Source organism: Mycothermus thermophilus (genome assembly GCF_041956435.1).
Source record: "Mycothermus thermophilus strain CBS 625.91 unplaced genomic scaffold VTJ04scaffold_2, whole genome shotgun sequence".
NCBI classification, from domain to species: domain Eukaryota; kingdom Fungi; phylum Ascomycota; class Sordariomycetes; order Sordariales; family Chaetomiaceae; genus Mycothermus; species Mycothermus thermophilus.
Genome location: NW_027191428.1, coordinates 4,202,236 through 4,229,206, shown reverse-complemented (window position 1 = coordinate 4,229,206; position 26,971 = coordinate 4,202,236). Strand labels below are relative to the sequence as shown.

Genomic DNA, 26,971 nt, shown 5'->3' with positions numbered 1-26,971 from the left:
AGTTGTTGGAGAAGACTTTCCTAACCTGTCCTACTACTTACGTGAAGACAATTTTGAGGGGACCCGGGATACAAAGGACTGTGTGCCTAGTAATAACACAGATTTTTCATCCGGCCCGCAAGGGCACGGTTTTTCTGTATTATTAGTTAGATTCTTAATAGATAGTCAGATAGACCGGCACGCCTTGAGAAGGACAGAACGGCGTGCGAATACAACTGCTACTGATGGGGAAAGACATCTTTTATCTATCCTAACTTCTTTGTCTTACTGCGCTTGGTGAGCTACGGGCAAGTCCCTAGGTACCTCAGGTACATAACCTAGGAACCCAAACCTGGCTTTGTGTCTTATTACACTCCGCAGTGCCTGCAGTCACTAGCAACCCGACACTCATTCTTTGCTTTGGAATTTGAACTTGAGTTGGCGAGATAGCAACCCCTTCCCCCTATTTGGGTTTGAACGTTTGATAGACAGCAGGACAACCTGGAACGTGGGCAGTACTCTGTATCTCTTGACGTAGTATCCTGTTCTGCTCTCAGTCCTCAGTCAGGTCTGATGACGAGATAAGCACTTCCACTAACTCCTTCTTCTACCCTGGACTCCCTTCTCCCTTCTCTCTTCTCCCCCATCTCTCTCCTTCTTACCAATCCCGAAATGCCCCGAAAAATGCTAAGGGCCTCTCTCCCTCAGCCCCCACCCATCACCTAATGTTCAAACGCGACAGTCCAAAGTTCAATGCTCGCTAAAGTTCATGGTGCTTGTCGTCAGTCATAAAAAAGGCTATAAAAAGCCCGCCACCTCCAGGCATCGTTCCAACCACCATCATCATCATCGGCGTCCAACACAAAACACCTATATCCAAAGCAATCCGAATATATACCCACATGAATCAGGTAACAGAATCATCGTCATACTCAAATAAAGCAACCAAACCCAGGAAGATAATCATCCCCCCCGTGAGCCCTGACCTCAACTTCCTCGACTTGGCCTCTCAACACCACCAAGTTTCCCATCTCCCACCCAAGCCTACCAGCTTATAACCAAAAAGAATACAAGCAAGCGAGTAGACAGAAAACCAGGCGAAAGAATGCAGAGCAAAAAATCGTATTGACCAGCAGGTAGGCACCAAAAGAAGCGCAAAAGGCCACCTCCGTAGTAGTATCATGAAACCAAGCCAACAATCAACCCAACCACCATGATGTGATGATGAACAACCAGCTAACCAAGCAACCATAAAATCACCCATCGCCTAAGAAATAATAATATGCATCCCCAACCCCTGAACCCTTAATCCCCCAAACCAAGGCGCCGTAATCCAGCCGCCGGGTCCTTCTCTTCTCAGCTAAGGCCATCTAGGACACCCGTCCAGAAGAAACCTCTCTGACTTGCTTGTGCTGTTATGGCAGCAGTAGTAACGAATCGGACCTCAAGTTTATCAAAAACCTGGAAGCAAACAGAACGAATAATAAACAGAAGAAAAAGCGAATGACAAGAACAAGCCGGCAGGTATTCAGCAACCAAACCAACACCGTAATAACAACACAAGAAAAAAAAAGCTCTCCAACTCCCATCCCTTGCCCAAAAAACGCCGTTCCATATTTCCCAACCCAAACCGAACCGAACCGAACCGAGCCGAGCCCGATCTGAACCGAACTATGTCATCATCATCGTGGTCGTGGTCGTCGTCTTTCGTCGTGTTCGTTGGGGGATATTGTATCATCCCTCGTCAAAAACACTGGCGGCAGCAGGAAACTTTGCCTGCGTCACCGCTGCCCCCTCTTGTCCAAATGACTGAACCAGGGAGAAAAAGAAACCATCCCACTAAGTTGGACATCGACCCAAACGGACGTCAAAATCCAAACAGGGCCACCCTTCAACAGACGATCCAAGCCTCTTTCCTTCATCTCGCCAGCCATCCGTTATTAACCGCACTTGCACTCGCGCCTCGCAAGTGCCAGCCAGTCAAACCATGACAGGTTCCGCCCAGACGGTGAGGAGGAGGGATCAAGATTGATGCCGGACGTCGCTGCTGCTGCTGCTGCTGCTGCCGCTGCTTGCCGCGTCACCGCAACCCCGTTCGTGGCCACCGTCCGGGCGGAGCGTGTGTCACAACCCTTCCTCGCCGGCCTTGCAGACTTGTATTTCGCGGCCCCACTCCGACTTGAGCACCTGGGACGCCGTGATTCTGCGGGCCGGGTTGGGATCGAGTATCGAGTATATGACATTCCGGCAGCGGGGCTGAGTCAATGGTTGGTCAGTACCTGAATTGCCAATTGCTCTATTAGGGGCGGGAACAATAAAGACACTTACCCTCTGCAATGCCTCGATCGGGGCATAGCCCTCCTCGTCTTGGCGACCCTCGAGGTAGCGTGCATAGAACTCGTCCTCCTCCTTGCGCGCGACGCGCCAGAGATGGCGGCCGGTGCGCATGGCCATGTAGATGACGCCACAGGCCCAGACGTCGACGGCGCGGGCGTCGAACTCCTTGGCCGTGTACTCCTCGGGTGCAATGTACGGAGCGGAGCCGCACAGACCCGACACCATGTGAGCGTCGTTCTCCCAGGCCATGCGGAAACACTCGCCGTTGCCAAAGTCGGTAATCTTGAGGGCACCGTGGGTGGTGAGAAGCAGGTTCTCGGGCTTGAGATCGCGGTGGGCAACGCCCATCTCGTGCATGTACTCGACGCCGCGCATCATTTGCTTGAAGAAGCAGTCTGCTTCCTGGACTTCAAGCTTTCCGGCCGAGAGGACGAGAGAGTAAAGGTCGCCGCCGGCGCAAAATTCCATGACCTCGCAGTAATCGCCCTTGGCGTCCTGCATAAGGTCGAGGGTGTGGATGACGTTAGGGTGGCGGAGAGACGACGAGATGCAGAATTCGGCCGTGAGGCGCTTGCTGTACTTCTTCTCCGTCTCTTCGGGGCGGCGCTTGAATTCCTTGACAGCATACAACTTCTCGCCAGCACCGTTCTCGAGCTTCTTGTGAGATATCCTGACGACGCCGAAAGCGCCTCGGCCCACAACCTCCTGGCATTTGCCGTACTTTTCGACCAAGGTAGTGGGTTCTTTCGCACCAGGTTTCTTCTCTCCGGAAACCACGAGGGGCGCGGCCGTCGCGGCAGCGGCGGCGACACCATCTTTTTCCTTCTTTAGGTTGTCGACCCAATTGGAAACCAAGGAGAGGTCGTCAGCAACCTGCTCCGATTTCCTGCCAAGCAAGCTCTTGAACAAGTCCGTGAGCTTCTCCTGGCGGATACTCGACTTGAGATGGTGCTCATGACCACCAGGGAGGTCGGGGTTGAGCACGAAGCGCTTCAGGTTTTTGGAATCTGGAGCCCTCGTAGCCGGAGCCCTGGGAGCAGGCGTGCCCGCCTTGGGGGTACTGGCGGCAGAGTGACCATGGCTGCCAGCGTCGGAAGCAGGAGACTTGGAGAACATGCGGGTCAGGCGATCCTTCATGGACGCCTTGTCGGGGAGCTTGGGCGTCGGCTCGACAATGGCGGGAGGATGGCCGTTCATACCATTTAGCTTTGGCGATTTTGAGGAAGCATCGACCGACTTGAGCGAAGGCGCCTGCGAAGAGTGAGGCGACCCGCGTGGCGAGGCGGTGGCCACGGAATTACTTGATGAAGGCATGGTGATAGATGCTGGTGATTGTGCGACAAGAAAAGGCGGAGGTGATGGTCGCCAAAGGTTTGCAAGTTAAACGGCCTTGGCTGAAAATGCTCTCAGGGCACTCCCCAAGACCTGTGGACGTGCGCAGTTCGCGGTCCAAGCGAGTCGCACCACAACGGGCGACGAGTAGTGAGATGCGATGAAGATGAGATGGGGGCCGACGCGGGTCGGCGGTCGTCTAATACGTCGGGGCGTGCCGCGCGTTGACAAGCGACAGCGACAGGAGGTGGTGCTTGGCGGAGGTGACAGAGAGTCTCAGCGCTGTAAGTAGGGGGTCAGGTGTATAAGAGAGTGGGCAGTGCCCGGAGGCAGTGGCCTGAAGGCTCGCCAACCGGCAGGAAAAAGTCGTAGATGGAAAATGCGAGGTCCCGTTAGGTTTGGTATTTTGTGCAAGAGGAGAAAAGGAGGAAAATGGCTCGTATGGGAGATGGGATTTTTCTCTTCAAAGAAAAAGACGGGCAAAGCACAGGCGTTGAGCAACGGATGGGTCAAGTGGGGTGAGTGAATCCAGGGCTCAGGTGGAGCTCAAGACGCCGAAAAAAAGATGTCCGCGCCAGCGGCTCCGAACTGTGGGGACGGGCCTTTGCTGGGTCTTTTTTGCTGGTCTTGGGCCGGTACGGGGTGTGTCCGTAAGTGCAGTGGCCGGTGGCTGTGAACGTCCAGGTGAGATGAGGTAAGTTTGTTGTAAAACTGACACACCAGCCCGTCCGTCTGTTAGCCACAGGATGGAAAATGTATTGGAGACAAGGCGAATCAACAAGACATGGAACGGAGGGATCAAGTCAGGTGAGCCGTCAGGCCGGCATGGCAGTGTTTGTTTGAGGCTTCAAAGGCAGTGACTTGATGTTTCTTGATGCTTCTCCTCTGCGCAATGCGACTCCAAGGTCCTAGAGGGCAGCGATGCATGGGGTGACAGCGGACAAGCGGCAAGCGGCAAACTCAAGGGGCCGATGGCAAATGCAACAGATGGAGCCAGATGAACGGAGGAGCGTACGAGTAAGAAACCAGGGGATGACGAAAGGTTGATGAATACTTCAGACGAGATTGGCCAGCAGCAGGCGGTGGAGTGACTTGGGCAGCTCATTTCTCTTGGAGACGGCAGGCACCACCAGATACCAGATTGCATGTGGTATCGGACGGGGGAGCACAGCAGTTGTCGTGCTACTCGTCCTTTCCTCTTCAAGCTGTGCTTTCCAGGAGCGTTATAGGTGCGTTTTGGCAGGTCCAGTGGTGGCCATCTCAGGCGGAGGTCTCCATCCACTCGATGCCGGTCAGGGCCCCAGTTTCCGGGTCGGGCGTTGGCTTCCAGTTGCAAGGGAAGGGACCAAGACCCCGTGTGGGCGCTAACCTTACTTTGTGTTCATCCCTCCCTGAAGACCTTTTTGCGCCTAAAGATGGATCCCGTCCAGTCGTCCAGTCGTTTGTCTGCAAAGAAAAAACCCAGGTCCCGTCCCTCGCCGACCGACGTCATCAATGTCCGATGACCTGTGGTCAGCCCGAACATGGAAATCCGCTGAAGAGGAGGGGTAGCTGGATGCGCCATGTTCCTGACAGGGCGCTTCTGAAAGAAAGCTCTTGCAAAGACTGGATGAATCAAACAAGACAATGCCCGAGCCTTCTCGAAAAGATGGGTCAGTCGACTATGGCGGATGACCAACTGGCCAGCACCGAAAACCACAGGGTGAGTGGCGGAAACGCTGCGGGGCGTTGCCCTCGTTGTTGAGCGCCCACGGGTGCCGCCGTCTTGTTTGACGTCAAGCCCAGTGGAGCTCTTGGTTTTTGCCTCTATTCCGAAGGACGTGAATGGGTCAGGCACACACTAACAATGCGTCTTTGACTCTTTGTGTGCCATTGCCTTTGTGTTATGTATTCGGTACGTAATGCCATGGGAACAAACAAAAAAGTTTTCCATAATGCCACAAATTTCCAGACTTAGACGGGGAATTATTGACAAACTTTGCGCGGCACTACTAGATCCCGTCACCGCATTCTATGATCCCCATTCGGGATCCTGCAGGACCTGGCTTCTCGAAATAATATCGACGTCGAGGCGTGTCTACGTCAGGTCGGCGGAGGCTAGTCCATGTTTGTGTCAGGTACTTCGTATGGACTATTCTTTTCCGAGGACCTCCCGGATCACATTTCCCGGCATTCAAGTTGTATGGACTCGCTTGTAGGACATTGGCCTTCCAAGGCGATAGTTCTCAGATGCCTTCGTCCGAACGGTGACCGAAGAAATCCCATGTTGAGGCCAGGTATTTTGCATTGGCCAACTGATCATCGATCAGCCCTAGGTTAGACGCCAGGCCGTCACAGGTCACGTCCGGACCCCTCTCCCCCGACTCGGTCCTGTGAGGCTGTCATTGGCGTTTTGCTAGTTACCCTTGGTGCGTTTTGCTGCGTTTTCGATGCTTCCGCATCCTGCGACTCTGCGTTTCCCTTCGACTCGGTATCCCTGCCGGCAAACACTGGCTCCGCCCAAACCCCAAATGCCCTAACCCACTAACCCACGCCAGCCTCCGGCCGTGACGATGGAGAACACCAACATGCCCCGATGATACCACATCCCACGGCATCGCAACTCTATTACGGATTCCGTCTAGCCGGCCAGTGTAGTCGCTTTCTTGGCGGGAATCTGCATTTGACCATGTCGCGGGGGGTGGTCCGGCTTGTTGTCCCATCTGAAAACCCCATCATCATCGGCGTGCTTGCCTCGGCCGACAACACGGCTGGTTCCCCGCTCCCCGCCCGGCCCTTTGGTCGACCTGCGTCGACCTGCGTTCGCTGATGGTCCCTGATGATGGAGCTCCCTTGCCGGCGCGGAGACGGCGTTGGCGGCCTCCCGGCTGTTCGCTTTGCTGCGGGTCTCGAGCCGACCCTCGAACGGAGACTGGGGCCGAGGCGAACGCCGTCCACTTCCGGAAGGGCACGGCTGATGTCATTGGCGAGCGGTGAAACCTGAGCACAAGTGGTTGGGAGCGGCAGAATGTTTGCTGCAGCAACACACCACCATCAAGGGGCAGAAGTGCAGATCCAGGGCTGTCGCGCACGAGCCACATGGATGCGCTGAAGGTAAGTACCTAGGTACCTGGGTGTTAGTTCTCCATCCGTCCTGAGGTGATGCTAGGTTGCCTTCCAATCCGAGAAACATCCAACCATCTTTGCTTACAAACTAAAGTCCGGCCAGCGCTTGACATGCGCTTGCATCTGCAACCTCACGGACGAGCAAGCCACAGCCCTGAGAGGTACATACATCAACATGATGCTACATTGCAACAACCTGGAACCTCCCCAACCTTGCGATGGCTTCCGCTCACCTCCTGGACAACCGTTGCACCGGCTGACCGCCTCGTTCCCGGCCCCAGGTCGACAACAACCATCCAGAAGTATGAGATCCAATGGCAGCGACACATGTTATGGTCCTGCTCTCAAGATCCCGGTTCGAGTCCGATAATGATGCATCATCTGTGGCTCTTCTTGGTTATCTCTAAATCGGCCAAACAGGAAACCAGCCTCCCTCCCTGGCTTGCAGAATGCATCGCATGCGCGCAGGGTGCCACAGCGCCGCATTTCCAACACAACCTCCCTCTCCTGTCTCCTCTACCGCAAGCCTGGTGTTCTGCTTGTTGTCGACATACAGTAGGTCCCGAATATGGGACCACCCTGAGGTTGTGCACCCCTCCCTGCGTCGTCCGTTGTCCGCTTCAAGGCCGCCCTCCCGGCCTCCCCCAACACCGGCGTCAATACAGAATACATAGGGAGGTACAGGCAGCGTCGTGCAGCATGCCCGGACCATCTTGCCGCCGCTCGATCGGTTTCCAGCACCGACTTGTAAGTACTTCGTACTATGAGGCATTTTCTTTCTCAATCTTACCGTGTGGCTCGACAGATGGTGATGATGAACACGGGGAAGCTCGTCTGTTCCGCAACATTCATCCGGCATCTGTCTCGTTCCATCTCACAATATACGCCGGACACCACCTCTCCGCAATCCACGAGGAACGGCCCATCTGTCAGCGATGCACATGGCTGACAAACATCGATTGGCCCAAAACCGTGGCTTGCAGCCCCTTCCACCACCACCGTTCAATCAATGACCTGAATGTGGCATCGTCCACACCAGGATATCGCCAGTCGATGATGACAAGGAGATATCAGCCATGTCAGAGAGTTGTGACACGCACGCACACATACACAAACGCATACACGCATACACACGCATACAGGACTTGGCGCGGCCTCGGAATCCTTCCCGCCACCACCATGGCCATGTTGATATCCGGTTTTGGCGGCCACTGGTATCACTCGCTTGGCGATATCAAACGTTGTGAACATTTTCAAGGCCTGAAACCTGCTCAATGGTTCAGCGGTCCTGGCGCCGAATCCTCCGATTCAGCCACTGGATATCCTTCCCGATATCAAGCGTTTCCCGGCCAAGACGTCCACCGCCAGAGCGCCGAACTCCGGCGCTTGAGCGGTCACTTCACACCGGCCGGCCTCCGGCAGAGCCATGCATCCACCTCAGCGTCAAACTCTGCTGAATGCTTGTTCCAGACTCACTCTCTCGCAGCTTGCACTACATACGCCCGTCGGGTACAGATCCGAAGTTCGCCTGCATTGTATGTGTCTACTCCGTACATACATACAGTGCCGTTTTGCAAACACCTTTATCAACCACCAAAAGCCACACCGCATCGTGCATCATACACGAATGTCTGAAAGCATCCAACCTATCCGTCTTCACAACGCCGACCCAGCATCCGGATCCATGGATAGGGTTGCAGAAATACAGAGTTACATGACCGCCCACACACCACAGTAACCATATCCAACCCGTCGCAACGAATGCCCTAACCCACGTGGGCCTCAACAAGCAACATGTTGGAAACCGATCCCCGAAACGACGGGCAACCCGCCGAACCGTCCCGTGTGTAAACGCTTATGTTCTGACAAACGCAGACAAAAACGGTTGTCTACTACTACTCTACTACCTCCAAATCCGATCCTGGATGTGTTTGTTTCGCCCACCGGCCGATGGACCCGAAGGCCATCAGTAGGACTTTGCCTGGCGGTCAACAAATCCCTTACGTACTCTTACGTACTCGGTGATGTATAGTAGTGTGATGTATTGCTTGTCGTTGCGCGGTGAGGTGTTCTTGGCCCAGACAACAAGCTTTTGCCCAGAAAGGACCAAGAAGACCAAGAAATGCGCCGAGAAAGGGGATGGCGGTTCTTGTCGTTGTCTTGGTTCAGTGTTGTGTTGCACTTTGGTGTTGCACTTTGGTTCTGCAGTTGCAGGTTTTCTTGATTCGGGACCTGGATCCGAGGGAAACTTACACCGTACATCACTTGTGTTGAGTCAGTGGATGGTTGTGGCGAAACGGAGAGGAAAATACCACGACAAAAGTATTTTTTTTTTTTTTTTTTTGGCCTTGGCGTTTCTTGTCAGCAAAAGGCTTACGGAGACGATACCTTGAAGCAAATGTTGAGTCGACTTCAACAAACAGGCAAAAGAGATTATTAGAGCCATTCCATACGCCACCTGGGTAACAGGTCAACCGCCAGCAAAAGTTGGATACACCCGGGATCGAACCGGGGACCTTTCACAATCGCATCTCGAAGATGGACCCTCAGCAATGCGAAGCGAAAATCATACCACTAGACCATGTACCCATGAAGTAGTGCTTTCGCTGGTTGGATCTTGTGTGGCGAGAATGGATTAAAGGCTGGTTATTCTGCTAGCTTGTGGGGAGAGAAAAAATTATGTGTTGATTGTTGATGTTTGAGAGGAAAAAAGGAAGAGAACAACGATGGATGCACCCGGGATCGAACCGGGGACCTTTCACAGGTCGCACCTCGTCTTTGGTCCAAGGATGCGAAGCGAAAATCATACCACTAGACCATGCACCCAATCAAGTTGTTGAAACGCATTGGGGTTGTGCGGGGTGATATGGTTGCGTCTGTCTGGCTGACTGGTAGGGGAGGAGAGAGGTTGTGGAGAGACCTCGGTGGTGGAGAGGAGAACTTATCCATATCCCAAAACATGTCGAGCCGGGGAGGAGAGTTGTTGATGGTGGTGGGATGGAAATGTATCCGCATACTAAAACTCTATGTGTCAAGTGAGATATGGTTCAGGGTGAGGTATCGGTGAACAAAGAGCCAGAGAATCAGTCAGTGCGGATTGTTTGGGAGAGAAAGCGGGCGTTGGAGTCTCGCTATCTGTGGTCGACTCAAACAAACATCGAATGTTTGCAATTACGGAGTATTTGGTCATAGCTGTTTGCCGTCCTCTCCTTCATCAGCAACCGCTCGACCAAAGATCTGCTTTTGAGGTGACGCCTGCGAACTCGTCACGCTCCAGATTCCCTTGACCGATGGTTCTCACCTCCAAGTATCTATGCATGTTGTTTGTCTACACTCTCCTTTAAAAGTTCTACGATGTACATTAGGTACATACCTGACTCAGCATGCTATGCCATCTTAGCATCAACAAGCCAAACATCCTCCTCCGGACTACCCCGTAGTCACAGCCTCACCCTTCACAGCCATCCCTCCCAGCGGACCTTCAATCCACACATCCCACCCCACCAACCCCTCCTTTTCGTCCCCAGCAGTCCCAGAAGATGATGCTACCCCCCGACGACGGCGTAAACAAACCGTCAACTGCTCATCCACATAAAGTGGCGCCAGGTTTCGGTAGGTGAGCGAGACTACATACGGCGTTCCCCTCTTCATTCCCGGCCCGGCTGTAGTTGTTGCTATCCCTTCCTCCTTATATGACCCCGTCAACCCAAGCTTGACCAAAGCAGCGCGCAGCGCAGAGATCATCAACACCAGCGTCAACGGGCCGTGCACGAGGAGGTCCTTGTAGCCTTCGCATTCGCGCGCGTAGAGCGGGTTGAGGTGGATTTGGTGGGCGTTGTAGGTCAGGGCGCTGAAGTGGAAGAGGAGGGTTGCGGTGGGGAGGAGGCGGTGGGTGTAGTCTGGAGGGTGGCGGGCTGGGAGAAAGGAGGTTAGTTGGGTTTGTATTTTCTTTTCGTGACCGTCTTGTTGTGTAGTGGAGGTGGATGATGAGATGTGTTGGGTTTGTTTGTTGTGATAGGGAGGAAGAGGGGATATATCGGCCAAGGGATGAAAACAGCAACCAAAACAACACATCTAGCCAAATCCTGCTTGCCCTGATAGAACAAACAGATACGGCCGAAGAAATAAAAACTCACCCTTCAAAACCCTCCCCACCCCCATCTCCCCCCTCTCCTCCCTCTCCTCCCTCAAAAACACCAACCTCCTCACCTCCTCCACCACCGCCGCCGTGCCCTCCCCATCCTCAGCACCCCCTTTCAACCCAGGCAACCCATACCTCCTCCTCACATCCACAAACACTTTCCCACCATCACCATCCCCCTTTCCTTCAGCGTACTTCACGCTCTCCACATCCACGTTCTCAACACAACACACCCTCCGCCCATCCATCCGCAACACCTCCCGCCACCCGGGCTTGAACACCACGCTCCCTCCCGCCCAGAGCCTCCTCGTGAACGGCGGACCGGGACAGTGCGCGGGGTCGGTGCCGTCGGGCATGAGTTTGGAGGGGGGCAGTTGGAGGGGGAAGTAGACGAGGTGGTGGCCTTGGGGGAGGGTTAGGGGGTCCTCATCTTCCTCCTGGGCATTTTCACCTTCTTTTTGCGTGGTGGTAGTTCCGGGGTAATGAATCGGTGAGGAAGAAGGTTGGTGGTGGTACCAAGGGAAGAGGGAAGGAATCTGGTCTGCAAGGGAGAGGGTGAGGAGGTAGGAGTTGGTCGGGGAGAGGGTGTCCGGGATGATGTGGGTGGGTTGACGGGCGGCGAAGGTTTGGCGGGCTTGGGCGAGGTAGGAGTCTGGGTCGAAGGTGAGACGGAAAGTGGAGGAGGAGAAATAAGCTTGGAGAATGAGTTTTGTGTTTGTTTTTGTTGGACTTGGTGTTGTGAGGAGCAACAGGCTGGTGAGGGGAGGTCGGTGGCGCCTGCGTGTGAGGCGGGTGAGGATGGGTTGGCTCATTACATGTACGAGAATTTGTCGCGAAATATGAGAAGGAAGGGAAGAAATAAGGAACAGTCGTCAAAAGGACATGAGAGAGTTGTGATGAGGAGTTGGAACCTGCTTGCTCGAACAAAGATTGAGAGATCTAAAGTGAGAGCAGGGTTAGGGTTCTCCTAAACGGTCGCTCCTCGATCGCCGTTCATACTCTCAAATCTCCGTAGCTCAAACCAGAAAGAGGTCTCAGTTTTGTCTATGCCATATACCAGGATTCCACGGACGTGGTATTGTACCAAATCACCGGAGACAGCATCCCAATACCCGATTCTCACGCTCGCCCACCTCCTCCATCCCACCATTCCGGTCCTCCCTCTCCCACCTCTTGGTCGGTACTGAGCACCTAGCCACAGCAATATCACCACCACTATCCGAGATGACCACTCCTGAGCCTCCCTCTCCCTACCTAGATAGGTACCCATCCAACCCTCTTACCTCCCACCCCTCCGATTCCGCCAACTCCCCAACCACCTCCACCGTTCCGTCGCCTTCCCCAAATCCCCGAGCAACCCCTCGACCCTGCCCTCCGGGTCGTCCAACCTGCTGCCCTCAAACTCGACAAAAAACAGGTACTGAAACGGCACCGCCAGGCTCGGCACGGAGTTGATGCTGGTCAAGTTGGTGCCCCTCGCGCGGAAGCAATCCAACACCCCGGCCAGCGCTCCCGGCCGGTGGTGCGGAACGGTGAAGGAGACGAGGGACTTATACCTCCCTTGGGCGTAGGGGCTGTCTCCCTCCTTCTCCTCTTCCTTCTTCTTCTCCTCTTCCGACCCTGACGCCTTGGTGGGTTGTTGTTGGTCCTGTTGCCGCCGCTCCCCCCCAACCCCCTCAGCGTCATCCTCCTTCCTCCTCAAAATAAAAAACCGCGTACAATTCCCCGGCATATCCTCGATCCACCGCGCCAGCACATCCAACCCGGCCGCCCTCCCCGCGCTCTCCCCCGCCACCGCCGCGCTGACCCCTTCCGGATCGGCGGCCGCCAGTGCGGCGCCGCGGGACGTGGAGCTGACCTCGACCGTCTCGGCGTGCGGGAGGTGTTGCGCCAGAAACTTGGCCGTCTGCCCCAGCGCTTGCGGGTGCGAGTAGATGCGCTTGATGTGCGAAAGGGGGTGGAGCGGGGTGCGGATTGGCGGCGGCGAGGGGTGGGGTTCCTGTCCTGGGTTTGAAGTTGTTGCTGTTACTCCTGTTGCTGCTGCTGCTGTTTGTGCGTCTTTGGGTGGTGACGAGGAGGAAGAAGAAGAGGAAGAGGAGGATTTGGGGATACGCCCCAGAAGGAAGTGGTGGACATCCAAGTAAACTTCGTCACAGACCAACAAGTCTGCGTAAGTCCCCGTCCGGTCGGCAAGGCCTTCGAGGGTGAAGGAGACGGTGCCGGCGGTGGAGTTTTCGAAGGGCACGACGCCGTAGCGGGCTTGTTGGGTTTGGACGCGGTCAAAGACCTCTGGGGAAAATGAGATGAGATGCCTTAGCAATTTTTCTGTTCCCCAATTCTCAACGACCTCCATGCAGGCAAACGTACCCTGGATCGTCTTGGTCGGCTCAAGCTGCCATTTTGACGAAGGAAAGGCGAGTTTTGTAGCCTGTGGAAAAGAGTCAGACAATCTGCTCTGAAGTGGATGTTTGTGTACATGCTCGACATACCTCGTGAGAGTACGAGTTGAAAGGGCCCAAGAAGGCGACCTTCAAGTTTTCCTCTTGTTGCTCCGACATGACGACGGCCAAGATATTTGTCAAGCAAAGAAATGGATGAACGAAAATTCCTTTCTTCACATACAATGACCCTCAAACCCACCTGGGCCGTCAAAGAATTCTCTCCACCAAGCACTCGGTAACTCTCTCCAGACTGGAGTGGCAGTTATGTGGATGGAGGAGTGAGCGTCACCTCATGCAAGGAACATATTGTGTGTTTAAAGACTTATCCATGGATCGGAGCATTCCGCTTAAATAATACCGCGTTTCCCCACACAATCACAGCATTATTCACATCCCAGTCGGGCATTTTAACTTCTAACTGGAGTCAAAAGGTGGGCACTCGTCCTTTCTGCCTCAGACAAACACCTTGTCAAAGCTACGATATGGCAGACCTAACGTAGGCAACTTCAGGTGCTCTGTGTGAGCACCCATATAGGTAAGACCCTTTTAATTCCTTCACAAAATAAATCACCTGCATAAAAAAGAGTGATCTCATCGACTAGACGAGCTAAACGACCCGACTTCTCAATCCCCCCTTTCCACAACGGCAGTAAAAGACCGGACAGACACGACCTGGCTCAGACTGTCCTGACCATATCCCGCTAAGAAACCAGGACCGCCTGCGAACTCAACCCTCCAATCAACCCCCCCTTCAGCCAGCCAGCCAGCCAGCCCGTGTCCCAGGCATCTAGACATCAGGATCAATCCGAGATAGCGGATCGACGCCCTGCAATGCGTTTCTTGTCCTTGTCCGACTTCCCGACTCGACGGGCAATTATGCTTTCCTGACAGAAAGATTTAATTAGCACTGACCCCCTTAAAAATTATCAACCATTTACACTCACACAATCTATGGCCACTCAAGAAGCCGTCATCACAGAGCGAAGCGGGCTGGGACGCGACACGCGGTGCTCGCGGCTCGGGTCTGCTGCTGGGAAGCCCCTTTGCATACGCCGCTCGACGAGCGACGTCTTTCCCGCTCTGGGCGGCGGGGCCGCAAGCGACGCCTCCCCGGCCGCCCTGCCGTGGATGTCGGCGCCGTGGCGTGTCGTTGGCTCCGGCGTGATGGCTGCTTCGTCTAGGCGTCCCTCATTGCTGAGGGAATCAAACTGTCAATCGTCATAGTACTCGTCATCGTCATCAATATCGGCGAGCTGCTCAAAGTTGACCTTGTAGCGCAGAATGCCGCCGATGCCGCCGAATCCCTTGACAAACTGGTTGCCCTCGGTCGACCGGTCCGACACAAACTCGAGAGTCGTGCCGAAGTCCTTGTAGTGCTCGGCAATCCACTCCAGGAACGACTCCTGGTTGACCACCTCCATCTCCTGGCCCGTCTCCTTGTCCATGAACTTGCTGCGGTCGCCCGACTGCTCCTGCTGCTTGGTGGTGTGCAGGATGATCTCGGAGCCGTTGCTGTCCTTGAGGGTCCAGCGGGTAACCTCAAGGTTCTCAAACACTATCAGAGTCTCGACGGCACCAAGCTCCAGGGCCTTGAGGGTATCCTCAATGCCGTAGCACACGCGGCCCGTGTCCTGGCTGATCTCCTCGAAGTACTTGCCGATGAGCTTCTTCTCCTGGATGAACTTGACGTTGCCCAGGGTCTCGGACGAGAGCTCAATGGCCTGGTTGAAACCGTTCTCGCCACCGTACGACACGTCTACCACCTTGATGACCTTGCACTGCAGGCGGGGGTCGAACATGTCGGAGGCGTTCAGGTCGTTCTTGAAGTCGGCCGAACCAGCGAGGACGATGCCGGCAACGTTGACCTTGTCGTTGGTGATGAAGTTCTGCACCGCCAACTCGGCAACCTTGCGCACGTAGTTGTGGCGCTTTTCCTCACGCAGACGGGCGAAACGCAGGGCGGACTGACCACCACGGCCGTGCTTCTTGGGAAGATCGACGGTGAACTTCTGCACCACCTCGCGTGTGTTGCCGCTGAGAGTGCCGAACAGGGCACCGTTACCGTCCATGACGATGAAGCCGAACTTCTGGTCTGACTCGAGCAGCTCGGCCAGCGCCTCGGTGTGGAACTTGTTGTCGCAGAGGTACAGCGAGGTGTTGATGGGCTTGAAGGGCTCAAAGTCGATGTTGACCTTTCGCTCCTTGCCTTCCGAGGTCAAGATTTCACCGCAGTAGACGACCAGGCCGTTGGGAGGGACCTTGTTGTAGAGCTTGAGACGCTGCTGGGTCGACGTGATGGCGGACAAGACGGACTGACGGTTGACGCGAGACTTGATGTTGGACGCGGTACCCTGCGGAAGTTGTTAGTACTGTCGAGTCGGCTCGTCAATTTGTCGGAGGCATGAGATGGACGCACGTATTCTTCAGCAAGCATCTTGGCAACGCGGGAGATTTGATCCTTGGGCGCTGATTATAATCATCAGCGCTATCCAACACACCAGGCCATGTCGATTTCGGATCGAGGCGACAACATACGGATAATCAGGGAAATCATGCTGGTGCCATTGCCACGGGCGGCCTCAAGCCGCTTGATGAGCTTCTTCACCTTCCATATCTCGATCTGGAGGGCGCTGTGTTAGCCGTGGGAACGAGCGGTGGCAGAAACGGGGTCGGGATCGAGGGGGTTCGTTGCTCACGTTCTTCTCGGCCTCGGTGGCGTTCGGGTCGCTGCTCATGGTGAAGGACGGGTTGAAAAAGACCGACTGAAAAAAGAAGATGTAAAAGTGAAAATGGCCGAAGGTCGCGGGTCTCGGCGATGGAAAGACAAAAAGAGGTTTTTTGTGATTTTTGTCGCGACTCTGAACGAAGTCTGGGAAATGTCGATTTTGGTGGTGGGGTTGAAGCTGGGAGGGGTTTCAGCAGCGAAAGGCTTTTATGGTCTGGGGCAAAGAGAGGGCGATTTTGCCCCGCTGTCTGCCTGGGTGCTTTGCTGTGATTGGTCAAGAGGCTCTCTTCAGTGCCTTGTTAGGTGTCGGCAGGGCCGCTGCTGACGGGAGCACAATGTTTACGACGGGGAATTGTCCGGGCGGTGTCTCAAAGAGAACGAGCAACTTTTAAGGTTGGAAGTGGGGCTCGAAACCTGGAAATCCAACAAAACTCACGGTCACCACGACTCGACACACGTCCCAACTCGACCATACATGAGTTGCAATGTTATTTGTTTATTCAAATGTACATGGGTTGTGTATCGGGCCACGAGGCAAAGGAATTGAAAGTCGGTGTGGCGGACTTTTTCACTCTGGCTCATTGGATGTTTCCAAGGCTGGCCTGCAGGGCATCTCTTGACCACCGTTACACTTCCTGTACCCCGTACTCCGTACCTGACCTGTAAGTTACCCACAGATCCCAGAATGTGGGGCCGCCGACCGGGGAGCTATCCGGCGCCGGGCGAGCTTGCTTGGACCGGCCGATGAACCGGAAAGCCGAGCATCACCACCACCACCAACGTCACCATCATTGACCTCGACGACCCTCCTCCAAGGCACAGCCATTCCCCAGCCCGGGCAATCACCCAACCCCCGTCCCCCAACGTACCAGTCCTCCCAACAAACAAACCCACACCATGTCCACCCTCCCCTCCGAGCTCGCCTCGACCATCCAAGCAGGCCACATCGAACCGCACCCCTCCGTCGCCCACGATGCGAACCCCTCCAGCACCTTCTCCGAAAAGAAGACTGTCACACTCCAAGACGAACTCGATGCAGTAGACGACGAGGTCGACGACGATGACGGGATCGACGACGAGCAGGAATCCATCAACTCCCTCGACGCCGAGGACGAGGTCCTGTACACGCGCGGGCGGCGTCTGATCCCCCGCTTCCCGCGCCGCCCGCACCACCTCCCGCCCATGCCCGACCTGCGCTTCGAGCAGAGCTATCTGCACAGCATACGCAACGCGGATACGTGGTGGAAGGTGGTTTGGATTACCGTGCGGGATCAGGTATGCTTTTTTGGCTTTCCTTCACTCACCAAGTCCGGCAGGGAGAGGGCGGAACCAAATCAGAGCTAATACTTGAAAACTTATCTAGGTCATGATGCCCTTCCTCCAAGGCGTCCTCTACAACTTGGCCCTGTGCGGCTGGCATTACTGGAATCGCAACGCTCGGATCCACGGGTCGTCGGTCGGCGCCCGGCTCAGGAGGTGGTGGTATCGGGTGAACAACTGGGCGATACCGCCCGAGAAGAGGGTGAGGGTGGTGAATGTGAACAGGTGGAGGTGAGATTATGATCCTGAAAATACTTGTCTACACAGTACCCAAAGTAGGTAGCAGGTGGCCGAGGCGAGAGTTTGGTTGCGAGAAACAGATAGGTAAAAAGCAATCGTGTATCTTGGTCGTTAAGGGGACGTCCGCTTGCCTAGTACGGGGAGCTAGAAGCGAACGTTCATATTAGAGAATTAAACATCTACAGCCCTCTGGCTACATGAATACATCTTCCATGCTAAGGTACCTCTTCTCTACTCACGACGTTCGTCTATTACCGTTATTCTACCAGGTAGCTCAAGAGCCATCCGACTCTTCCCAGTATGATGATGATGGAGGCCCATATCATAACACAACACCACCATAAAGGCCCAGCTTTTGTATCCCTTCCCCGAGTACCACACTCTGTATCCCCGCTCCTAGCAATGAAAGAGCTCTGGCCCAAGCAAGCACAAATAACCCGACAGAGCAGCGTGGCCCATGCCTATGCTACCCGCCAGCAACGGATCAAGCATGATGGATCAACGTCCCGGAACCCCCCGATCCCTCGACCTGGCTGCCTGCCTCAACCTCCATCTCCTCCCACTCCCCAACACACACTTAACCCCACAACCCAGAAAAGTAGCTTTTTAAAACCCATCCCTTCCAGCAGGTTATTCACCCCAAACCAGCCCTCTCACTCGGCAGGAGCGTTATCCAGCACGGGCCTCGGCGCAGTCCGTACCGCCTCCGGACTCCCGCGAATGGCAAGGCAGCTCGGAGCGGCCTGCTCGCTGCTGGTCGGCGTGGGCGGGGAGTTGACGACGACAACGGGCGCGTCTAGCATAGGTTTGTCGCCGTCACCGTCGTTCTCATCAGAGGACGGCTTCTCCTCCTTCTTCGCCTCCGCCGGGGCTGTCGTCTGCTGCTGCTGCGTCTCGGAACCAGTCGTAGTGCTAGCAGGAACTTGCTTGGTCGCCACCGAAATAGCCTCCTCCGTTGCCGCAGCAGCCGGCTCCGGCGCGGGACTCACAGATCCAGCAGTCTCCTGTCCCGCCTCCGACTCCTCGCTCACCACCACATTCCTCCGAGCGTTCGCCGCGCGGGGGTGCTTGGCAAAAGCAGGCGGCGGCGGGCCGGGGATCTGGCGAACCTTGTTCTGCTCGTCAAATGTGACGCGGATGGGGAAGGTGAAGACGAAGCTGCGCTTGCGGCCGGCGCCGGACTTGTTGTTGTTGGAGTCAGAAAGCTCTTCGTCCTCGTCGAGCTCGGCTTCCTCAAACTCGTCGTCGTCTTCATCCTCCGTGTCGTCGGACACATGCTCATCTTCGTCCTCATCGTCACCGAAGTCGGGTTCACTACCCTCATCTTCGTCGTCCGAGAGGTACTCATCGCTCTTGCGTTTCTTTCGAGTGCCGGCGCTGCTCGACCAGCCGTTCGTACCGTAGTTGGCGGCTGCCGAGCGCTGCGGACGGCCGGAGCGCGTCAACCTGCGGGAATCATCACCATCCTCGCCGTCGCCTTGAACGCTGGTTGGCGCGCTGGGGACGCCGCCGCTGCTGGCGTTGTCTGCGCCTGCATTGAGGCGGTTGGGAGCGCGGACCTGACGGCCGCTGGATGTGGTGACCGGCTGAGCGGGCTCGGACGGGGTATGGTTGCGGGTGTTGCGAGCGGATCGACGAGGGGCGGTCGAGTCCGAGTAGAAGTCAGATTCGTTGTCGGAAAAGGTGTACTTGACTCGCTTGCCGCGGGTGCGGCCCTCGTAGAGAGAAAATCCGGGCTCCGGGCGGCGGAACCGCTCCTTTTGCATCTGCCGGTACTCGCGCCGGCGGCGCTTCTCCTCCGTCGCCTCGAACCGCGGGATAGCGTTCTGGATCCGCTTGGCCAGCTGCTTGGCCTTGGGCCCGCCGTCCTGCGTCTCGAGCTTCTCAGCCAGCGCCCGCAACTCATCGATGCTGCCCGCCACGCTCCACCATGTGCGATTGAGGCCCGCCGGGTTGCTCTCTCGGTAGACGCGGAAGGATGTATCGTCGTTGCCTTCGATCAGGTAGTAACGCCGCTTATCGCCGTCGCTGCCCCAGGGCTGGACACTCAACGGGATGTTGAGGTCATCCTCGTGCCGGTTCTTGTACGTCTGGTTGATGATGCCCCGGATGGCCTCTGACGAAGAGAGGGCCCATTGGATGAGGGTGCGGAGCAATGTGAGCTGCAGTAGACAGATGGTTAGCTAACCTGCCTGGGCCAGCAGCATGCATCCAGGTGGCGAAACCAAAATCAGACGTACCCTTTGGACAGGCGTCATGTCATTAAACGTGGTCGGGCCCGCCAACGGGTTTTGACCTCCCCATTCCTTGGCCCATTGGTTCTTGTGCGACTGGATGGCCTCTTCCAAAGCGCGGTGATAGTGTCCGGGTCTGTAGGATGATATTGCGCGTCAGCATGCCTATTTCGGTGCTCATACTCGATGTTGCGGAACGCTTTTGTAAAAACTCGTGGGTACGCACTTGACATCCTGCTTGCGGTTGAGCAAGAGGCCCAAGAGGGCGCACAGGAAGTTTTCGACACGCCTGCCGGGGATCGACTCGACCACGTCTCGCTCGAGCTCCTGGGGACCGAAATTCTGCAGGTTCTTGGGAAAGGCGTCGGTGAAGCGGGCGCGGAACATCACGATAAACTGCATCGACGCAAAAGTCAGCTCTGGGACCTCGATATCTCGGGGCGCGAATTCTCGCGTTGCCACGCGGCGGGGACGCGATGCAGGGCGAAATCACGTACAGCGATGTCCGGATTGTCGGCCAGCACATATTCATGAGGCGGCGACGGCTCTCGTTTGGGCTTTGGAGGTGGCGTTTTTTCCTTCTCGAGTGCAGGATTCCGGTCGACCTTGTGGAAGAATTTCAGGATGCCATGGCGCTCCTCCAATTGAATGTCGGAGTCGTCCTCGGAGGGGGGCTCCGACAGCGACGACAGCGAGGAAAGTTCTGAAGAATCGTCGTCGGCCATTTTAGATGGTTGGTTTGATGATTTCGAGTTGTTGCGAGTGTTGCGCGCGTGCTGCGGGACGTGTTTTGCCGGGGTTGTGCTTGGGCACGCGAGGTGGAGGAGGGAAGTGGTCGGGAGCACTTTTGGGTTTGGATGGGGAGAATGGATGGATACGCATCGGCTTGCTGCAAATTATTACGTGCCTGGGCGACAACGAGCCAAGGGCCCTCCCAGCTTACCACTCGCGCCCCGGACTACTTGATAGGCTCATTATCAAGGTCAACTACACCGACTACATGCCATGTCCGACTTTCCCACCGACGGCAAGGCTGTTGTTCTCTGCGGTCCCAAGCAGAGCAGCCGAACCCAACCTCTGGTCTGCAGCCCATCTCCCGGTTCCTGGACCTTCCACCATGCGCCCCCATCAACTTCCCCAACCGTCCATCATCGCCACCCGTTTCCACGTCTGCAACCATCGACAGCTGGCATCGAGCCTGCCAACCGATATGCCAACACTTGCGTTTCCAGTCATGTAGAGTCATAGACAGAGCCCATGAAGGCTGGCAAACCGGGAGGAGGAGATTTTCCACGAACAGCAGGGAGCAGGAACCGGCGGTTGACATCTGGTGCCGCCCAACACAAAGTCATCAGAAAGTGCTTGCCCATTTTGCCTCGTAGGTAGGCGAAACGGCGCAAAGGGATGGGGTGCAGGCTGCCGTTGGAGGCCGCAGCCGGTGGAAGAACGGGCCTGGACTCTCCACCCGGTGTGAGAGTGTGGGGTTCCGTGCGCGGCCTTGTGCCCAGCCTGAGCATCACCATGGTGTTGCGGCCAGTCAACTAAGAAGATGCCGAGCGGACGGTGATGACCATCGTGCCTTGCAGCCCAGCGCCAACTCCCGTTGCAGCGGGGTCGTGATCGCTCTCCCGGGCGGATCGCCGTCAGGACCGGCTTCGCCTGCAGCCGTCAGAACAACCGTTCGATCACGTCTTTGATGGAAACTGTGCGTTCCTCATGCTCCAAAATCCTGAATGAAAGAGAACAGCCGAGCGACACTTGTCTTGAGCGTTGAGAACCCGTTGGCCCAGAAGGAAACGGCCGCAAAAGACGCAGAAAAACAAGACCATGCATCACGGCCGACACAGAAGCCCCATTATGAGGTCAGTTCAACGACCCGCGCTCAAATATGGGCGCGATGAGAACTGCGAGAGCTCCCGGGTCGCAAGCATCGCTTTTTTTTTCAAGCGCGGGGCTTCGTCGCGAGTTCTGCTTCGACTGCTCGCCTCAACTGAGCGTGTCGGAGGTTCGCATCCAGCCAGATCCGCCCCGCGATTCAATGAGCCACAACGGTCAAAAACTCGCAGAAAAACTCGCGATTTTGAGACAGCATCGTTGCGAAGCAACGAACACAGATTTTCACATGAGAAAGGAGCCATCAAACCTGGAATCAGTTAGCAAAGTGGCCAGATACACTCGTCAACGGGTAATGAATGAAGATGTGTCATACGCATCCAATCAAGGCACGGTTGGCGGAGATAACTGGCAGCTAAGTTCGTGATGGCACAAGACGCGCATTTCGTGGAGGTTCGAAGCTGGGACGCGTGACGTGGAGATGGGGTTCGGCGCTTCCCAATCGAAAAACGGCTGAGTGTGCGAAGCTCGCTCAGCGCCAGAGAAATCTCAGTGACTCTGCAAGGAAATACCTAGGTGTGCAAGTAGAGAGATAGTAATGCAGCATAATTTCCAGTACTCCTTTTGAGCCACAAGGACTTCATGGCCTAGAAAAACAGCATAAGAATGTGTGGTGGAGGGGAGGTTGACCGAGCTGTGGGCTGTTTGAATGAAGCGCGAACTCTTGTCCCGAGATTCATCCCATCTCATTCAATCTCCGCCTTCTGGGGTTTCTTACGTCAGCTATTTCCTGGCTGCCAGCAGGGGTCAGGTCTTGGCTACGCCACAGAAGGTGGGTCCAGTTTTCGCTTCCCCCGCCTTAGGGCACCTATCAGCCACACCAATCAGCTGTGGCTTTCGCATCCACACAGAAATTTGGAAAAATATCGCTTCAACTTTCTTGAAGGTCCGCGTGCCGCAACCCTCAAACCACCAGCAACTCGATTGAACCACCCCATCACTTCCACATTCTCAAGGTAGGAAGGCAACGATGGGTCGCGTCGTAAGTACATCCCGTTTCTTCATGTTCGAATGCCTTCAATCGATCCAGCCCCGAATTCCTCGACCTCGAGCTTGACGACGACTTCGACCGACCGACCGTTCGCCCGACGACCAGCCCTGGCAAATTCGGAGAGGATCATGAATTCGATCGAGAACATGGGAGTTTGAGGTATGGATTGGACTGACGTTGCTCCTCTTGCATTCAGATCCGCAACCAGCGCAAGGGCGCCGGCAGCGTCTTCACGGCCAACACGCGCCTGCGCAAGGCCCCCGCCAAGTTCCGCAGCCTCGACTACGCCGAGCGCCATGGCTACATCCGGGGTATCGTGAAGGAGATCATCCACGACCCCGGCCGTGGTGCCCCTCTCGCCCGCGTCGTCTTCAAGTCGCCCTACCGCTTCAAGCAGATCACCGAGACCTTCATCGCCAACGAGGGCATGTACACGGGCCAGTTCATCTACGCCGGCAAGAACGCCGCCCTGACCGTCGGCAACATCCTCCCCCTCGCCTCGGTCCCTGAGGGTACCGTCGTTTCCAACGTCGAGGAGAAGGTCGGCGACCGTGGTGCTCTCGGCCGCACCTCGGGCAACTACGTCACCGTCATTGGCCACAACCCTGATGAGGGCAAGACCCGCATCAAGCTCCCCTCGGGCGCCAAGAAGGTCGTCCCCAGCAACGCCCGCGGCATGATCGGTATCGTTGCTGGTGGTGGCAGGACAGACAAGCCCCTCCTGAGTACGTCGCCTCGGTGTTGTAGATTGGAAAGGGTTGGACGGGGAAACGGAGGACAGAAGCTGACGGAGCGTGATTACAGAGGCCTCGCGTGCCAAGCACAAGTTCGCCGTCAAGCGCAACCGCTGGCCCAAGACTCGTGGTGTTGCCATGAACCCGGTTGACCATCCTCACGGTGGTGTAAGTACCCGGCGGCTGGGGAGCGGCGGCGGCTGTTGGAAGGCAAGATATCTGACGCAGCATCACTACAGGGTAACCATCAACACATCGGCAAGGCCTCGACCATCTCGAGGTTCGCTGCTCCGGGTCAGAAGGCGGGTCTTATTGCTGCGCGGAGGACGGGTCTGCTGCGTGGTACCCAGAAGACGAAGGAGTAAAGGCTTTCATGGTTCTACATTGGGGGCAAGGGGTTCATCGGATTGCATTGGTCTTTTGCTGCTTTGTAGTTATGGGACTGCGAAGGCGGACGGGAAGACTTGCTCATTTCTGCAAGCAACTCATGGCCGTGATGAAATGAATAAAAGGATTCCCAACGCGGTCGGGACGGGGGCCACTGTTGATGGAGGCTATATGCCCAAGAATCCGGGACCGCGAGGAGCAGCTGGGCAGGCCGAGCGATCCGGGGGATTTACTCTTGAGGAATGGACCAGCCAGAAAGCAGAAAATCGATTGCTTCCGTGGCGATGTGACCAACAAGTGAATGGGATTGGGTCCTGAGTGAGGAGGCGGAACGGTAGTTTGCGTTTGTGGCATCATGTCGTCGGGGATGATGATGATAGAGAGAGGTCCATGTTACCCCTGACGTCAACCAGGCGTGCCTGGTCTGACTGATGCATGTTCTTGATCCTCTCTGTAGCCATGTCATGATGGTTTGGATCATGATCACAACTTCAACCCTCTATGACCCAGATCACCATGTTTCGAACAGCCTTGACGATCTGTCGGAGGCCCAATCTCACCAGGGCATATCATGGATTATTTTCGTTTCCGGCCACAGTGGCAGGGCAGATTGCCGATGGCGGCGGCGCCGGACTCGGGGCCAGCGTGGGATGCATTCGCAGCAACCCCGCCATTTTTGAGCCCCACCTCACTCATTCTTCTTGTTCTTGGTATTCCTATTCTTCTCATTGTATTTCTACTTCAGGCCTGTCTCTCGCATCCCGCATTCCCGTCACCCAGAGGGCTGCTTCGATTTCTCTCCGTTCCGGTCCCCGTCTTTTGTTTCTCCACCAAAACTCATCTCCGCGCCGCCGCCGGCTTTTCACAATGGCATCCACCAAGGAGTTCAGACTGCTCTGTCTGGAGAACCCTCTCCTGGGTAGGTAGAAGGAGAAAGAAAACTTGATGTCTCGGGCCCAATTTCGCCCATGATGCTCTCAGGTGTCTTGAGAGGCATTCGTGGGGAGAGACATTGGACCTGTTACCCAAGTGAACCCTCCAAACCGACATGAACTGACCTTCCCTCACAGACATTCAGGCCTTCGGCGACGAGGCCCTGCTCCAGAAATACGGCCTTAAGGCCAACGACGCCATCCTGGCCGAGGCCAAGCACCAGGACATCTTCGAGGACCTGCTCAACAACTACGATGCCAAGCTGATCGCCGGCGGCGCGGCGCAGAACACGGCGCGCGGCGCCCAGTACATCCTGCCGCCCAACAGCGTCGTGTACCTTGGCGGCGCCGGCGACGACAAGTACGCCGCCATCCTCCGCGACGCCTGCAAGCAGGCCGGCCTGCGCGTCGAGTATCGCGTCGACCCCAAGATTCCCACCGGCCGCTGCGGCGTTGTCATCACCGGCCACAACCGCAGCATGTGCACCGAGCTGGGCGCCGCGAACCACTATGACCTGGAACACCTGAAGCGCCCGGACATTTGGGCGCTGGTTGAGAACGCTGAGGTGTACTATGTCGGTGGTTACCACTTCACTGGTATGTTTTTTTCCCATCTGAGCCATCCCGCTCGTCCTCACCCGGCCCCAAAAGAAAGGGAAAAAAAAAAAAGAAACTAAACCCTCTCTCCTCAGTCTGCCCGCCCGCGATCATGGAACTCGCCAAGCAAGCCGCCGAGCACAACAAGATCTTCATCCTCTCCCTCTCCGCGCCCTTCATCCCGCAGTTCTTCAAGGAACCCCTCGACGCGTCGGCGCCGTACTGGGACTACGTGATCGGCAACGAGACCGAGGCGGCGGCCTACGCCGAGTCGCACGGCCTCGGCACCACCGACGTCAAGGAGATCGCCAAGGCGCTCGCCAACCTGCCCAAGGCCAACACCCAGCGCAAGCGCGTCGCCATCATCACGCAGGGCACCGACCCCACCATCGTCGCCGTCCAGGGCGAGGACCAGGTCCAGGAGTTCCCGGTCCACCCGATCCCCAAAGAGGAGATCAACGACACCAACGGCGCCGGTGACGCGTTCGCGGGCGGCTTCTGCGCGGGCATCGTCGAGGGCCGGCCCCTGGCGGAGTGTGTGGATATGGGCCAGTGGTTGGCCAAGTTGAGCATTCGGGAGTTGGGTCCTTCGTAAGTTTTTCTGCTTCTGCCGCTATGGTGTCGTGCGAACATTGAAGGCTAACCTTGCGCGTCAAACAGCTACCCCTTCCCCAAGCAGACGTACCCGGGCAAGCAGTAAATCCGCAAGATGGCAGGCCAGAAACCCTCTCTTGAGGCAATCGATGAAGGCTGATTATCAGCTAAAGGAGCGGGATGTTCAGAATTCAACAAAGGAAGTTCCACCTTCCACGGCATTTTTTGCAAGGCGTTGGCAGGACAGGTAACGGGGTTGGGGTCAAAACAATTCATCCATCGCGTACAACCAGACACAGGCATGGTCATGGCATGGCAGCAGGTAGACAGGGCAGGTTTCAACAACGGCATGGCATGATGACGGAGTAGAAGAGATTGGGCGTGAAACATGACCGCATGTGAAAGTGAACAATGTACATGTCTGGAAACAGAATGATGTCTGTTGATCGTTTTGAGTGTGAATTATCTCTATCAAGTATAGCAGCATGTGAGGGAGCTGCTCCTCCTCTCCTCGCTGCCCTCTATTGTAGATTAAGGTATGTACCCGAGTTAAGGCACCCTATGCCAGGAGCTCAGGTACAATCAGCTGTTCACGGTCCATTGGGTATCTCCTCTCGAACATCTCTCATACCAACCATGTCTACCATCTAACCGTCCTGCCCACAAGCCGGTGGAACCAGCGCTCTCTCTCTTTCATCGTCATGACCGGTATCACGAAGCCCAGGCACCACACATACATCCTGCTGCCGGGGCTTCCAATACCGTCTCAGCTTTCGTCGCCCTTGTTTCTTCCATCTCCTGAGTCTTCCCATGCCTCATTGGGCCCGTACAGTGTCCGACCGATCGTTGGTCAGAGAGGCCGCCGTGGCCGAATCCACCCCTCCCCTTGAACAAGCAGAGGGGGTTGCCCTGATGCCCAGTGACCGGGCAATTTTTTGGTCCTTCGCTTTCACGCCGACCTCGGTCCCATGCTTCTTCCCCTACACTCC

General features: G+C 56.0%; 14 protein-coding genes and 2 non-coding genes across 16 annotated transcripts in view; 7 read left to right on the top strand and 9 right to left on the bottom strand.

Moving 5' to 3' along the window:
- VTJ04DRAFT_3731 (uncharacterized protein) overlaps positions 1-919 on the top strand; it is a gene marked incomplete at both ends in the record, with an annotated part of 2,749 nt that extends 1,830 nt beyond the window's left edge. The window contains one exon of the mRNA XM_069361664.1: positions 688-919. Coding sequence (XP_069222252.1) covers positions 688-919 — 232 coding nt within the window. The remainder of the gene's footprint in view (positions 1-687) is intronic.
- Positions 920-988: 69 nt separating this feature from the next.
- Positions 989-1,349, bottom strand: VTJ04DRAFT_3730 (uncharacterized protein; the record flags this gene model as incomplete). The annotated part of the gene is made up of 2 exons (XM_069361663.1): positions 989-1,246; positions 1,299-1,349. The coding sequence occupies 2 exons, from the start codon at positions 1,347-1,349 to the stop codon at positions 989-991; spliced, it is 309 nt and encodes a 102-aa protein (XP_069222251.1).
- Positions 1,350-1,396: 47 nt separating this feature from the next.
- On the top strand, positions 1,397-1,970 carry VTJ04DRAFT_3729 (uncharacterized protein; the record flags this gene model as incomplete). The annotated part of the gene is made up of 2 exons (XM_069361661.1): positions 1,397-1,427; positions 1,471-1,970. The coding sequence occupies 2 exons, from the start codon at positions 1,397-1,399 to the stop codon at positions 1,968-1,970; spliced, it is 531 nt and encodes a 176-aa protein (XP_069222250.1).
- A 133-nt stretch (positions 1,971-2,103) lies between these two features.
- Positions 2,104-3,630, bottom strand: VTJ04DRAFT_3728 (uncharacterized protein; the record flags this gene model as incomplete). The annotated part of the gene is made up of 2 exons (XM_069361660.1): positions 2,104-2,235; positions 2,308-3,630. The coding sequence occupies 2 exons, from the start codon at positions 3,628-3,630 to the stop codon at positions 2,104-2,106; spliced, it is 1,455 nt and encodes a 484-aa protein (XP_069222249.1).
- A 66-nt stretch (positions 3,631-3,696) lies between these two features.
- Positions 3,697-4,795, bottom strand: VTJ04DRAFT_3727 (uncharacterized protein; the record flags this gene model as incomplete). Its single annotated transcript, XM_069361659.1, has 2 exons — positions 3,697-3,923; positions 4,786-4,795. The coding sequence occupies 2 exons, from the start codon at positions 4,793-4,795 to the stop codon at positions 3,697-3,699; spliced, it is 237 nt and encodes a 78-aa protein (XP_069222248.1).
- A 1,931-nt stretch (positions 4,796-6,726) lies between these two features.
- Positions 6,727-7,702, top strand: VTJ04DRAFT_3726 (uncharacterized protein; the record flags this gene model as incomplete). Its single annotated transcript, XM_069361658.1, has 4 exons — positions 6,727-6,741; positions 6,848-6,914; positions 7,442-7,500; positions 7,559-7,702. The coding sequence occupies 4 exons, from the start codon at positions 6,727-6,729 to the stop codon at positions 7,700-7,702; spliced, it is 285 nt and encodes a 94-aa protein (XP_069222247.1).
- A 1,539-nt stretch (positions 7,703-9,241) lies between these two features.
- VTJ04DRAFT_t33 lies at positions 9,242-9,342 on the bottom strand. Its single transcript has one exon. It is a non-coding gene; the product is annotated as a tRNA-Ala (tRNA).
- Positions 9,343-9,480: 138 nt separating this feature from the next.
- VTJ04DRAFT_t32 lies at positions 9,481-9,579 on the bottom strand. Its single transcript has one exon. It is a non-coding gene; the product is annotated as a tRNA-Ala (tRNA).
- A 603-nt stretch (positions 9,580-10,182) lies between these two features.
- VTJ04DRAFT_3725 (uncharacterized protein) lies at positions 10,183-11,706 on the bottom strand (the record flags this gene model as incomplete). The annotated part of the gene is made up of 2 exons (XM_069361657.1): positions 10,183-10,667; positions 10,890-11,706. 2 exons carry the CDS (start codon positions 11,704-11,706, stop codon positions 10,183-10,185), a joined length of 1,302 nt encoding a protein of 433 aa, XP_069222246.1.
- A 467-nt stretch (positions 11,707-12,173) lies between these two features.
- On the bottom strand, positions 12,174-13,452 carry VTJ04DRAFT_3724 (uncharacterized protein; the record flags this gene model as incomplete). Its single annotated transcript, XM_069361656.1, has 3 exons — positions 12,174-13,183; positions 13,262-13,322; positions 13,384-13,452. 3 exons carry the CDS (start codon positions 13,450-13,452, stop codon positions 12,174-12,176), a joined length of 1,140 nt encoding a protein of 379 aa, XP_069222245.1.
- Positions 13,453-14,546: 1,094 nt separating this feature from the next.
- Positions 14,547-16,070, bottom strand: VTJ04DRAFT_3723 (uncharacterized protein; the record flags this gene model as incomplete). Its single annotated transcript, XM_069361655.1, has 4 exons — positions 14,547-15,686; positions 15,752-15,801; positions 15,871-15,955; positions 16,032-16,070. 4 exons carry the CDS (start codon positions 16,068-16,070, stop codon positions 14,547-14,549), a joined length of 1,314 nt encoding a protein of 437 aa, XP_069222244.1.
- Positions 16,071-16,957: 887 nt separating this feature from the next.
- VTJ04DRAFT_3722 (uncharacterized protein) lies at positions 16,958-17,615 on the top strand (the record flags this gene model as incomplete). The annotated part of the gene is made up of 2 exons (XM_069361654.1): positions 16,958-17,335; positions 17,424-17,615. 2 exons carry the CDS (start codon positions 16,958-16,960, stop codon positions 17,613-17,615), a joined length of 570 nt encoding a protein of 189 aa, XP_069222243.1.
- Positions 17,616-18,273: 658 nt separating this feature from the next.
- Positions 18,274-20,579, bottom strand: VTJ04DRAFT_3721 (uncharacterized protein; the record flags this gene model as incomplete). Its single annotated transcript, XM_069361653.1, has 4 exons — positions 18,274-19,782; positions 19,861-19,990; positions 20,081-20,250; positions 20,352-20,579. The coding sequence occupies 4 exons, from the start codon at positions 20,577-20,579 to the stop codon at positions 18,274-18,276; spliced, it is 2,037 nt and encodes a 678-aa protein (XP_069222242.1).
- Positions 20,580-20,859: 280 nt separating this feature from the next.
- On the top strand, positions 20,860-21,102 carry VTJ04DRAFT_3720 (uncharacterized protein; the record flags this gene model as incomplete). The annotated part of the gene is made up of 1 exon (XM_069361652.1): positions 20,860-21,102. One exon carries the CDS (start codon positions 20,860-20,862, stop codon positions 21,100-21,102), a length of 243 nt encoding a protein of 80 aa, XP_069222241.1.
- Positions 21,103-22,717: 1,615 nt separating this feature from the next.
- On the top strand, positions 22,718-23,837 carry VTJ04DRAFT_3719 (60S ribosomal protein uL2; the record flags this gene model as incomplete). The annotated part of the gene is made up of 4 exons (XM_069361650.1): positions 22,718-22,729; positions 22,935-23,463; positions 23,543-23,640; positions 23,712-23,837. The coding sequence occupies 4 exons, from the start codon at positions 22,718-22,720 to the stop codon at positions 23,835-23,837; spliced, it is 765 nt and encodes a 254-aa protein (XP_069222240.1).
- Positions 23,838-24,726: 889 nt separating this feature from the next.
- VTJ04DRAFT_3718 (uncharacterized protein) lies at positions 24,727-26,088 on the top strand (the record flags this gene model as incomplete). The annotated part of the gene is made up of 4 exons (XM_069361649.1): positions 24,727-24,778; positions 24,930-25,388; positions 25,484-25,979; positions 26,049-26,088. 4 exons carry the CDS (start codon positions 24,727-24,729, stop codon positions 26,086-26,088), a joined length of 1,047 nt encoding a protein of 348 aa, XP_069222239.1.
- Positions 26,089-26,971: the final 883 nt, after the last annotated feature.